This window comes from Bombina bombina, chromosome 4 (assembly GCF_027579735.1).
Source record: "Bombina bombina isolate aBomBom1 chromosome 4, aBomBom1.pri, whole genome shotgun sequence".
Taxonomy (NCBI): Eukaryota; Metazoa; Chordata; class Amphibia; order Anura; family Bombinatoridae; genus Bombina; species Bombina bombina.
This window is the reverse complement of record NC_069502.1, coordinates 846,905,206-846,918,853: the sequence shown is the minus strand read 5'-3', so window position 1 is coordinate 846,918,853 and position 13,648 is coordinate 846,905,206. Positions and strand designations below refer to the sequence as shown.

General features: G+C 39.2%; 1 protein-coding gene across 3 annotated transcripts in view; it reads right to left on the bottom strand.

Moving 5' to 3' along the window:
* LOC128657264 (gastrula zinc finger protein XlCGF26.1-like) overlaps positions 1–13,648 on the bottom strand; it is a 123,736-nt gene that overhangs the window by 31,700 nt on the left and 78,388 nt on the right. For all 3 annotated transcript variants that reach the window (XM_053711543.1, XM_053711542.1, XM_053711544.1), the window contains one exon: positions 10,547–10,630. In XM_053711543.1, the coding sequence (XP_053567518.1) occupies positions 10,547–10,630 (84 nt within the window). The remainder of the gene's footprint in view (positions 1–10,546; positions 10,631–13,648) is intronic.

The window sequence follows — 13,648 nt, the reverse complement described above, 5'->3', positions numbered from 1 at the left end:
TTATTAGCCCTGTTTTTACCTTTAGATTTTTTATCCTGTGGTAAAAAAGTTCCTTTCCCACCAGTAACAGTTGAAATAATAGAATCCAACTGAGAACCAAATAATTTGTTACCCTGGAAAGAAATAGAAAATAGAGTTGATTTAGAAGCCATATCAGCATTCCAAGTTTTAAGCCATAAAGCTCTTCTAGCTAAAATAGCTAGAGACATAAACCTGACATCAACTCTGATAATATCAAAAATGGCATCACAGATAAAATTATTAGCATGCTGAAGAAGAATAATAATATCATGAGAATCATGATGTGTTACTTGTTGCGCTAAAGTTTCCAACCAAAAAGTTGAAGCTGCAGCAACATCAGCCAAAGATATAGCAGGTCTAAGAAGATTACCTGAACACAGATAAGCTTTTCTTAGAAAGGATTCAATTTTCCTATCTAAAGGATCCTTAAACGAAGTACCATCTGACGTAGGAATAGTAGTACGTTTAGCAAGGGTAGAAATAGCCCCATCAACTTTAGGGATTTTGTCCCAAAATTCTAATCTATCAGACGGTACAGGATATAATTGCTTAAAACGTTTAGAAGGAGTAAATGAATTACCCAATTTATCCCATTTCTTTGGAAATTACTGCAGAAATAGCATTAGGAACAGGAAAAACTTCTGGAATAACCACAGGAGCTTTAAATACCTTATCCAAACGTTTAGAATTAGTATCAAGAGGACCAGAATCCTCTATTTCTAAAGCAATTAGTACTTCTTTAAGTAAAGAACGAATAAATTCCATTTTAAATAAATATGAAGATTTATCAGCATCAACCTCTGAGACAGAATCCTCTGAACCAGAAGAGTCATCAGAATCAGAATGATGATGTTCATTTAAAAATTCATCTGTAGGGAGAGAAGTTTTAAAAGATTTTTTACGTTTACTAGAAGGAGAAATAACAGACATAGCCTTCTTTATGGATTCAGAAACAAAATCTCTTATGTTATCAGGAACATTCTGCACCTTAGATGTTGAAGGAACTGCAACAGGCAATGGTACTTTACTAAAGGAAATATTATCTGCATTAACAAGTTTGTCATGACAATCAATACAAACAACAGCCGGAGGAATAGCTACCAAAAGTTTACAGCAGATACACTTAGCTTTGGTAGATCCAGCACTAGACAGCGATTTTCCTGTAGTATCTTCTGACTCAGATGCAACGTGAGACATCTTGCAATATGTAAGAGAAAAAACAACATATAAAGCAAAATTGATCAAATTCCTTAAATGACAGTTTCAGGAATGGGAAAGAATGCCAAAGAACAAGCTTCTAGCAACCAGAAGCAATAAAAAATGAGACTTAAATAATGTGGAGACAAAAGCGACGCCCATATTTTTTAGCGCCAAATCAGACGCCCACATTATTTGGCGCCTAAATGCTTTTGGCGCCAAAAATGACGCCACATCCGGAACGCCGACATCTTTGGCGCAAAATAACGTCAAAAAAAATGACGCAACTTCCGGCGACACGTATGACGCCGGAAACGGAAAAGAATTTTTGCGCCAAAAAAGCCCGCGCCAAGAATGACGCAATAAAATGAAGCATTTTCAGCCCCCGCGAGCCTAACAGCCCACAGGGAAAAAAGAGTCAAATTTTTGAAGGTAAGAAAAAAATGATTAATTCAAATGCATTATCCCAAATATGAAACTGACTGTCTGAAAAATAAGGAAAGTTGAACATTCTGAGTCAAGGCAAATAAATGTTTGAATACATATATTTAGAACTTTATAAACAAAGTGCCCAACCATAGCTTAGAGTGTCTCAGAAAATAAGATTTACTTACCCCAGGACACTCATCTACATGTTTGTAGAAAGCCAAACCAGTACTGAAACGAGAATCAGCAGAGGTAATGGTATATATATATATATAAGAGTATATCGTCGATCTGAAAAGGGAGGTAAGAGATGAATCTCTACGACCGATAACAGAGAACCTATGAAATAGACCCCGTAGAAGGAGATCACTGCATTCAAATAGGCAATACTCTCTTCACATCCCTCTGACATTCACTGCACGCTGAGAGGAAAACCGGGCTCCAACTTGCTGCGGAGCGCATATCAACGTAGAATCTAGCACAAACTTACTTCACCACCTCCATCGGAGGCAAAGTTTGTAAAACTGAATTGTGGGTGTGGTGAGGGGTGTATTTATAGGCATTTTGAGGTTTGGGAAACTTTGCCCCTCCTGGTAGGAATGTATATCCCATACGTCACTAGCTCATGGACTCTTGCTAATTACATGAAAGAAAGTAGCAATATAAAGTTTTCTGAACTGCAAGTCAGAATATGTTGTGTACCAACTAGAATGCTCATGTCAAAAAATTTACATTGGGCGCACAAAAAGGAGTCTGAAAAGACGAACCTTAGAACACATAAATAACATAAAGGAAGCGGACTCTGAATATGGCATAGGGAAACATTTCGAGCAGTTCCATAACAAAAACAGTGATCAGTTTTACATCAAAGCTATTGAACAAATACCAGATACAAAAGGCAAAGAGAGACTACTTGAATTACGCAAAAGGGGGACCTACTGGATCCATCGCCTGGGATCACTCCAACCAAGAGGTCTAAACAAAGACATAGACCTTGCTTCTTTTTTGTGACCAATAAAACAATATCATTAAATTACCCTGCATCTTCAAACCACAAAAAATGAAATTTAAGTTCCAAAAAAATTGAAAAATTAGATGAATTTAAAAACTATAAACACATAGGTAAAGTGGGAGCAAGATATGCTACAAATTAATTCTTCCCAGACCTTTTGCCTGTTTACAGTCTAACAAGAAGGAAATTAGACATACATTTAAAATAACAGTCTGTTGTTCTTAAAACAATAGTAATTTTTTTTGTTTTTTTTTTTAAAACAAAACCTAATTATATAAGGGGCTTCAACTTAGTAAGAAAATGTTTCCCCTTTCATACCAGTAGACAGTCCTAGTGAAATAAGATAGAACCCCCCCTACTTTTTACAATCATATTTAACCTAAACAAAAATGGAGGGTTATTAAGGCCGCTATGTCATCATATAATAAAATAAACACATAGTTAAAGGCTGCATTTGCAGTTGTGGCATCAAGTTTTTGTTCCAAATACAGATGGAATTGTATTTCCCTTGCTCTTTATAATCATAACTAATGCAAACATTAACCACTGGAGTTTTTTTGAAGCTTCTTGGTCATCATATAACAAAATAAATACATAGTCAAAAGCTGCACCTACATTTTAAGCACCAAGCTTTTTCTAATTTTTTTTTTGGTTTCAAATAAAGAAGGAATAGTATATCCCTTGCTCCAATGAGTAGTACAAACTCCCAATATTAAATCTTAAGTGATTTAATAACAATGAAAAATAATGCAGCAATTAACTTCCTTAATAGAAAGGACTATAAAAAACACTGCACAAACGTCTGTGGGCATACCCTCTGACGAAGTGAAGACAGTTTCACGAAACGCGTAAGGGCACGCCCACTTGTGACGTCACTTCCGGTCCGGCGAGACCGCAACTCTTCAGATCACTTGTGAAGCACAAGTGTATCCAACACCATCCTGAGACAGGAAAGACCTGTGGAGGTTCAAAAACACCTCACTTCTTCAACAGCCTACACAGGAACCTTCAGGAATCGTTATTTTCATCAAAGTTAAAAAACTGAACTTTTTACTTTTTTGCACAAAAAAAGAGAATTCAACAGGGATCATCAAGGAATCCTCTACACTGTTTATGTAAGTTCAGAACGATTACCATCACAGCCTGTTTTGGGAAGGAATATACCCCATAATCTTGCATAAACCTTAAACAGAACAGTACTTCAAGGAATCCGCTGCACTATTTGTGCATAATCAAGGCGACAACCATCGACAACCATCTACACAAAGTTTTTAACCAACAACACCAAGAGACTTTTTAATTCACTAGCACAAACACCGGTTTGTTTTGGTGCTAAAATAAAGGAGATTTTATTTACACTAATCACTGGCATTGGAATTTATTTCATTGAAAGGCATCTACCATACCCCTGAGAGGGGAAGCCTGTAATTTAACCCCTCTCGAACAAGGAGATTTTATTTCTTGAAAAGAAATACCTTAACTGGCACCTCACAGATGCCAATTATCTTGGATTGCTAAATACTACCATACTCTACAGAGGATAAGCAAATAAACTACACAGACTCCTCAGACTAAAAGGCAAAATGGTGAGCCACAAAAAAGTTTTTACTTTATACCCTGCTGTAAATCAGTATATTTGTGTTACACCTTAAAACTGTGCTCCCTTTTTTGTTACTCCATTTCTACAAGCGCTATAATCTGGTATCCCCTAGATACTATATATATATATATATATATATATATATATATATATATATATATATATATATATATATATATATATATATATATATATATATATATATATATATACACACACATAGACACTTTTCTATTATGGGTCTCTGAGGGGGAGTCTGATGTGGTTGTTATATTTTATAACCTCTGAAACTCGGTTCTAAGGGTTTGTGAAATGTTGTTTGTTGAGCAGTGAAGTTGCCCTCAATCGCCTGAGTTTCAAAAACAAAATGTATGCTTACCTGATAAAGTTATTTCTCTTGTGGTGTATCCAGTCCACGGGTTCATCCATTACTTGTGGGATATTCTCCTTCCTGTCTATATAGCTCCTCCCCTAACTGCCACCCCCAGTCATTCGACCGAAGACAAGCAAGAAAAAGGAGAAACTATAGGGTGCAGTGGTGACTGTAGTTTAAAAATAAAAAACACCTGCCTTAAAATGACAGGGCGGGCCGTGGACTGGATACACCACAAGAGAAATAAATTTATCAGGTAAGCATAAATTTTGTTTTCTCTTGTAAAGGTTTATCCAGTCCACGGGTTCATCCATTACTTGTGGGATACCAATACCAAAGCTTTAGGACACGGATGAAGGGAGGGACAAGGCAGGCCCTTAAACGGAAGGCACCACTGCCTGTAAGACCTTTCTCCCAAAAATAGCCTCAGAAGAAGCAAAAGTATCGAATTTGTAGAATTTAGAAAAAGTGTGAAGCGAAGACCAAGTCGCCGCCTTACAAATCTGTTCAACAGAGGCCTCATTTTAAAAAGGCCCATGTGGATGCCACCGCTCTAGTGGAATGAGTTGTAATTCTTTCAGGAGGCTGCTGGCCAGTAGTCTCATAAGATAAGCGGATTATGCTTCTGAGCCAAAAAGAAAGAGAAGTTGCCGAAGCCTTTTGGCCTCTCCTCTGTCCAGAGTAGACAACAAACAAAGCAGATGTTTGACGAAAATCCTTCGTAGCTTGTAAATAAAACTTTAAAGCACGAACCACATCAAGGTTGTGTAAAAGACGTTCCTTCTTTGAGGAAGGATTAGGACATAATGAAGGAACAACAATCTCCTGATTGATGTTCTTATTAGATACCACCTTAGGAAGAAACCCAGGTTTGGTACGCAAAACTACCTTATCTGCATGGAAAATCAGATAAGGGGAATCACACTGTAAAGCAGATAACTCCGAAACTCTTCGAGCCGAAACAGAACTTTCCAAGATAAAAGTTTAATATCTATGGAATGCAAATGTTCAAACGGAACCCCTTGAAGAACTAAATTTAAACTCCATGGCGGAGCAACAGGTTTAAACACAGGCTTAATTCTAACTAAAGCCTGACAAAATGCCTGAACGTCTTGAACCTCAGCCAGACGCTTGTGCAAAAGAATAGACAGAGCAGAAATCTGTCCCTTTAAGGAACTAGCAGACAATCCTTTCTCCAATCCCTCTTGGAGAAAGGATAAGATTCTAGGAATCCTGACTTTACTCCATGAGTAACCCTTGGATTCACACCAATGAAGATATTTACACCATATCTTATGATAGATTTTCCTGGTGACAGGCTTTCGAGCCTGAATTAAGGTATCAATGACCGACTCGGAAAAACCACGCTTTAATAGAATCAAGCGTTCAATCTCCAAGCAGTCAGACGCAGAGAAATTAGATTTGGATGTTTGAAAGGACCTTGAAGTAGAAGGTCCTGCCTCAGCGGCAGAGTCCATGATGGAAAGGATGACATGTCCACCAGATCTGCATACCAAGTCCTGCGTGGCCACGCAGGAGCTATCAAAATCACTGAAGCTCTCTCCTGCTTGATCTTGGCAATCAGACGAGGGAGCAGAGGAAACGGTGGAAACACATAAGCCAGGCTGAAGGACCAGGGCGCTGCTAGAGCATCTATCAGCGCTGCCTTGGGATCCCTGGACCTGGACCCGTAACGACGAAGCTTGGCGTTCTGACGAGACGCCATGAGATCCAGTTCTGGTTTGCCCCATAGTTGAATCAACTGGGCAAATACCTCCGGATGGAGCTCCCACTCCCCCGGATGAGAAGTCTGCCGACTTAAGAAATCCGCCTCCCAATTCTCTACTCCTGGGATATGAATAGATGAGAGATGGCAAGAGTGAAACTCTGCCCATAGAATTAACTTTGAAACCTCCAACATCGCCAGGGGGCTCCTTGTACCCCCCTGATGGTTGATATAGGCTACAGTCGTGATGTTGTCCGACTGAAATCTGAAGAACCTGACTGCAGCTAGCTGAGGCCAAGCCTGAAGAGCATTGAATATCGCTCTTAGCTCCAGAATGTTTATCGGAAGGAGGGCTTCCTCCTGAGTCCACGAACCCTGAGCCTTCAGGGAGTTCCAGACTGCGCCCCAGCCCAGAAGGCTGGCATCTGTCATCACTATAGTCCATTCTGGCCTGCGGAAGCTCATTCCCCTGGACAGATGGACCCGAGATAGCCACCACAGAAGAGAATCCCTGGTCTCTTGATCCAGATTTAGCAGAGGGGACAAATCTGTGTAATCCCCATTCCACTGATTGAGCATGCAAAGTTGCAGTGGTCTGAGATGTAGGCGGGCAAACGGAACTATGTCCATTGCCGCTACCATTAAGCCGATTACTTCCATACACTGAGCCACTGACGGCTGAGAAGTGGAATAAAGAGCACGGCAGTAAGTTAGAAGCTTTGACAACCTGACCTCTGTCAGAAAAATCTTCATTTCTACTGAATCTATCAGAGTTCCTAGGAAGGAAACTCTTGTGAGAGGGGAGAGAGAGAACTCTTTTCTTTGTTCACCTTTTTATAACTTATAGAAAGGTCAGTGCATTTGGTACACATTCTAAGAGGGGGTTCCACAATGGCTTCTAAACATAATGAACAAGGAGTTTCCTCTATGTCAGACATGTTTAACAGACTAGTAATGAGACCAGCAAGCTTGGAAAACACTTTAATAAATGTGAAAAAGCAATTAAACAAAAACGGTACTGTGCCTTTAAGAGAAAAAAAAAAAACTTATACAACCATATTATTTTATTTTATTATTTTTTTTCCCTCTACCTAAAAAGATTTCAGTTTGTTTTATTACATCACAGAAATCTGACGATGGACGATCAGCCAATCAGATTTTTCCTACCTTAATTCCGATTGGCTGATAGAATCCCATCAGCCAATCGGAATTTGAGGGACGCCATCTTGGATGACGTCCCTTAAAGGAGGGTGATGTCTTCCTCCAAGCGGCATCTTCTATCTTCTTTCTTCCGGCTCCATCTTCAGACCGCCGACGCGGAACATCCACCTTCCCCGACGGACTAACGACGGTTCCTTTAAGGGACGTCATCCAAGATGGCGTCCCTTGAATTCCGATTGGCTGATAGGAATTCTATCAGCCAATTGGAATTAAGGTAGGAAAAATCTGATTGGCTGATTCAATAAGCCAATCAGATTGAAGTTCAATCCGATTGGCTGATCCAATCAGCCAATCGGATTGAGCTGGCATTCTATTGGCTATTCCAATCAGCCAATAGAATGCGAGCTCAATCCGATTGGCTGATTGAATCAGCCAATCAGATTTTTCCTACCTTAATTCCGATTGGCTGATAGAATCCTATCAGCCAATCGGAAATCGAGGGACGCCATCTTGGATGACGTCCCTTAAAGGAACCGTCATTCGTCGTTAGTCCGTCGGGGAAGGTGGATGTTCACCGTCGGCGGTCTGAAGATGGAGCCGGAAGAAAGAAGATAGAAGATGCCGCTTGGAGGAAGACATCAATGTCTTCCTTGGAGGAAGACATTGCCCGGATGGAGGACCTCTTCTTTGCCGCTTGGATCAAGACTTCGCCCGGATGGAGAACCACATTGCCCGGATTGGATGAAGAATTCGGCTCGGCTGGGTGAAGACGGCTCAAGGTAGGGAGATCTTCAGGGGTTAGTGTTAGTTTTTTTTAAGGGGGGATTGGGTGGGTTAGAGTAGGGGTATGTGGGTGGTGGGTTTTAATGTTGGGGGGGGGGTAGTATTTTTTTTTTACAGGTAAAAGAGCTGATTACTTTGGGGCAATGCCCCGCAAAAAGCCCTAGGGCTAGTAAAATAGCTGATTACTTTGTAATTTAGAATAGGGTAGGGCATTTTTTTATTTTGGGGGCTTTATTATTTTATTAGGGGGCTTAGATTAGGTGTAATTAGTTTAAACTTCTTGTAATATTTTTTTATTTTCTGTAATTTAGTGGGGTTTTTTTGTATTATAGATTAGTTTATTTAATTAAATGTAATTGTAGTTAATTTATTTAATTAATTTAATGATAGTATAGTGTTAGGTTTAATTGTAACTTAGGTTAGGATTTATTTTACAGGTAATTTTGTAATTATTTTAACTAGGTAGCTATTAAATAGTTAATAACTATTTAATAGCTATTGTACCTAGTTAAAATAAATACAAAGTTGCCTGTAAAATAAATATAAATCCTAAAATAGCTACAATGTAATTATTATTTATATTGTAGCTATATTAGGGTTTATTTTATAGGTAAGTATTTAGTTTTAAATAGGATTAATTTATTTAATTATAGGAATATTATTTCGTTTTATTTAAATTATATTTATGTTAGGGGGGTGTTAGGGTTAGACTTAGGTTTAGGGGTTAATACATTTATTATAGTAGCGGCGACGTTGCGGGCGGGAGATTAGGGGTTAATAATTGTAGGTAGGTGGCGGCGATGTTAGGGAGGGCAGATTAGGGGTTAATACAATTTATTATAGTGTTTGCGAGGCGGGAGTGTGGCGGTTTAGGGGTTAATATATTTATTATAGTGGCGGCGAGGTCCGGTCGGCAGATTAGGGGTTAATAATTGTAGTTAGGTAGCGGAGACATTGGGGGGGGGGGCAGTTTAGGGGTTAATAAATATAATATAGGTGTTGGCGGTGTTAGGGGCAGCAGATTAGGGGTTCATAACTATAATGTAGGTTGCGGCGGTGTCCGGAGCGGCAGATTAGGGGTTAATAGTATAATGCAGGTGTCAGCGATAGCGGGGGTGGCAGATTAGGGGTTAATAAGTGTCAGGTTAGGGGTGTTTAGACTTGGGCTTCATGTTAGGGTGTTAGGTGCAGACTTAGAGAGTGTTTCCCCATAGGAAACAATGGGGCTGCGTTAGGAGATGAACGCTGCTTTTTTGCAGGTGTTAGGTTTTTTTGCAGCCAGCTCAGCACCATTGTTTCCTATAGGGATATCGTGCACGAGCACGTTTTTCCAGCTTACCGCTACCATAGGCAACGCTGGTATTGAGGGTTGAAGTGGAGCTAAATTATGCTCAACGCTCCCTTTTCTGAGCCTAACGCAGCCACTCAGACAACTCTAAATGCCAGCGTTGTCTTAAGGGTGCGCTGGAAAAAAAGCAGCGTTAGCTATGCGGGTCTTTACCGACAAAACTCTAAATCTAGGCGTAAGGTTTGTAATGAGTAAAACATACATGTATAGTGTTAATTGTATCTTCCCAATAGACTCTCAGACATTTAGACCAAAAGCAAAATAAACATTTTCTGATAAATGTAGATAATAATGGCGTAGTAGTAAAAAAAAAAAAAAAAAACGATCCAGGTTCCATACAACAGAAAGCAGCAACTCCAGTTACTACAAGTAACACATAAATAAAGTGCCCATATACAGTTATTTGCACCAGTAAATAAATAAATATGTTATCACGTAATAGTCCTAACTGCCCATTTTATTAGGAGAGCGGAACAGAAAGAATAGCATTAGGTACCAGGAGAGGCTCTGTGTTTCTGTCCATCCTCCTTAAAGGAAACAACTCTTTGTTGGCGAGTGCTATTAGGGTGAGTCAAGATATATGGCCTACAGCAGATTAAAGTGATGGTAAACTCAAGCTTATGAATGTTAATACTTTGGATGTACTCATCGATATGTACACTGTGATGCCTGAATTTTTTTTAAAATAAAAGTTTTTTCAATTAAATTATTTAATAAGTAATATTTTAATTGAGAAAAAAAAAAGTTTATTTAAAAAAAAATTCAGGCATCACGGTGCACATATCGAGGAGAACATCCAAAGTATTAAAATTCATAAGCGTGAGTTTACCATCACTTTCATTTACTAAACAAGAAAATTTACTTTATGGTAAACTGTCACATAGGAATTTATTACTCACCTTTTTTAATTGGAAAACTGCTCACATACGGCTCCTCTCTATGCTCAATCTTTGTAACAAGTAAAGGTTTCACGCGAACATATCCTGTATAGACATAAATCACAGATAATGTGAGAAGGAAACCACTATATGGTGCCAAAAAAGAAATAAATTACCATTAGCTGGTTACTAAGTAAAATGAAGATTCACAGGTCCTGCTGCTGAAAGTTATTTTAACTTCATCACAAATAGGTTTAGAGTAAAAGATTATATTTTATAGCAAAAAATAAAAGTATAAAAATAAATATACGTTATAAAACCCAGTTTGATTTTCTCATTTTCATATTTCTATAACCCAATTTTAATGTAAGAGATTTGTATTTAAAATACACACAATCCATATTCTGATAAAGTTACAGATATATTACATAATTAGCATTTAGCTAGATTACAAGTTTTGCGGTTTGGTGCAGTACAGCTATACCGCTGAAAAATTGGCGCCATATTAAAGGTTGTGTGGTCCGGCTAAAATGCTTGCGTTATAGCCTATATTGCCCTGATCCAGTCCGTGATCTGAGACCAGTAGATATGGATTTTGTGAAACAAAAATGTTTCACAAAACTGATAACTAAAATGTTACAAAGTACACTAAACCTATTAAACCCTAATCCGCCACCCACCCACATCACCAACACTAAATAAATCTATTAACCCCCTAAACCGCCACCCCCCACTTAGCAGATAATATAATAAACCTATACCCCTAAACCGACGGCCCCCACACCGCAACACACTAAATTAAACTATTAACCCCTAAACCTAACTATCCCCTATACTTTAAATTAAATTTACAATATAACTATCTTAAAATAAATAAAAACTAAGCTTAAACTATAAATTAACCTAACATTACTATATTAATAAAATAAACAAATTTTTTTTTAAAAGATTAAAAAAACTAACTAAAAAAAAAAATTACAAAAAATAATAAACAAAATTACCCAAAATAATAAAAATTAAACCTAATCTAATAGCCCTATATAAAGAAAAAAGCCACCACAAAATAAAAACACCCCCTAACCTACCCATTGCCCCTAAAGGAGCATTTGTATGGGCATTGCCCTTAAAAGGGCATTCAGCTCTTTTTCGCCCATTAAAATAAAAAACATAATTTATGCTTACCTGATAAATTCCTTTCTTCTGTTGTGTGATCAGTCCACGGGTCATCATTACTTCTGGGATATTATCTGCTCCCCTACAGGAAGTGCAAGAGGATTCACCCAGCAGAGTTGCTATATAGCTCCTCCCCTCTACGTCACCTCCAGTCATTCGACCAAAGACCAACGAGAAAGGAGAAGCCAAGGGTGAAGTGGTGACTGAATTATAATTTAAAAAATATTTACCTGCCTTAAAAAAACAGGGCGGGCCGTGGACTGATCACACAACAGAAGAAAGGAATTTATCAGGTAAGCATAAATTATGTTTTCTTCTGTTATGTGTGATCAGTCCACGGGTCATCATTACTTCTGGGATACCAATACCAAAGCAAAAGTACACGGATGACGGGAGGGATAGGCAGGCTCATTATACAGAAGGAACCACTGCCTGAAGAACCTTTCTCCCAAAAATAGCCTCCGAAGAAGCAAAAGTGTCAAATTTGTAAAATTTGGAAAAAGTATGAAGCGAAGACCAAGTTGCAGCCTTGCAAATCTGTTCAACAGAGGCCTCATTCTTAAAGGCCCAAGTGGAAGCCACAGCTCTAGTGGAATGAGCTGTAATTCTTTCAGGAGGCTGCTGTCCAGCAGTCTCATAGGCTAAACGTATTATGCTACGAAGCCAAAAAGAGAGAGAGGTAGCAGAAGCCTTTTGACTTCTCCTCTGTCCAGAATAAACGACAAACAGGGAAGAAGTTTGGCGAAAATCTTTAGTTGCCTGCAAGTAGAACTTGAGGGCACGAACTACATCCAGATTGTGTAGAAGACGTTCCTTCTTTGAAGAAGGATTTGGACACAAGGATGGAACAACAATCTCTTGATTGATATTCCTGTTAGAGACAACCTTAGGTAAGAACCCAGGTTTAGTACGCAGAACTACCTTGTCTGAGTGAAAGATCAGATAAGGAGAATCACAATGTAGGGCTGATAACTCAGAGACTCTTCGAGCCGAGGAAATAGCCATTAAAAATAGAACTTTCCAAGATAACAATTTTATATCAATGGAATGAAGGGGTTCAAACGGAACACCCTGTAAAACGTTAAGAACTAAGTTTAAACTCCATGGCGGAGCAACAGTTTTAAACACAGGCTTGATCCTAGCTAAAGCCTGACAAAAGGCCTGGATGTCTGAATTTTCTGACAGACGCCTGTGTAACAAGATGGACAGAGCTGAGATCTGTCCCTTTAATGAGCTAGCCGATAAACCCTTTTCTAAACCTTCTTGTAGAAAAGACAATATCCTAGGAATCCTAACCTTACTCCAGGAGTAATCTTTGGATTCACACCAGTATAGGTATTTACGCCATATTTTATGGTAAATCTTTCTGGTAACAGGCTTCCTAGCCTGTATCAGGGTATCAATAACCGACTCAGAAAAACCACGTTTTGATAAAATCAAGCGTTCAATTTCCAAGCAGTCAGCTTCAGAGAAGTTAGACTTTGATGTTTGAATGGACCCTGAATCAGAAGGTCCTGTCTTAGAGGTAGAGACCAAGGCGGACAGGATGACATGTCCACTAGATCTGCATACCAAGTCCTGCGCGGCCATGCAGGCGCTATTAGAATCACTGATGCTCTCTCCTGTTTGATCTTGGCAATCAATCGAGGAAGCAGCGGGGAGGGTGGAAACACATAAGCCATCCTGAAGTTCCAAGGTGCTGTCAAAGCATCTATCAGAACCGCTCCCGGATCCCTGGATCTGGATCCGTAGCGAGGAAGTTTGGCGTTCTGGCGAGACGCCATGAGATCTATCTCTGGTTTGCCCCAACGTCGAAGTATTTGGGCAAAGACCTCCGGATGAAGTTCCCACTCCCCCGGATGAAGAGTCTGGCGACTCAAGAAATCCGCCTCCCAGTTCTCGACTCCCGGGATGTGGATTGCTGACAGGTGGCAAGAGTGAGACTCTGCC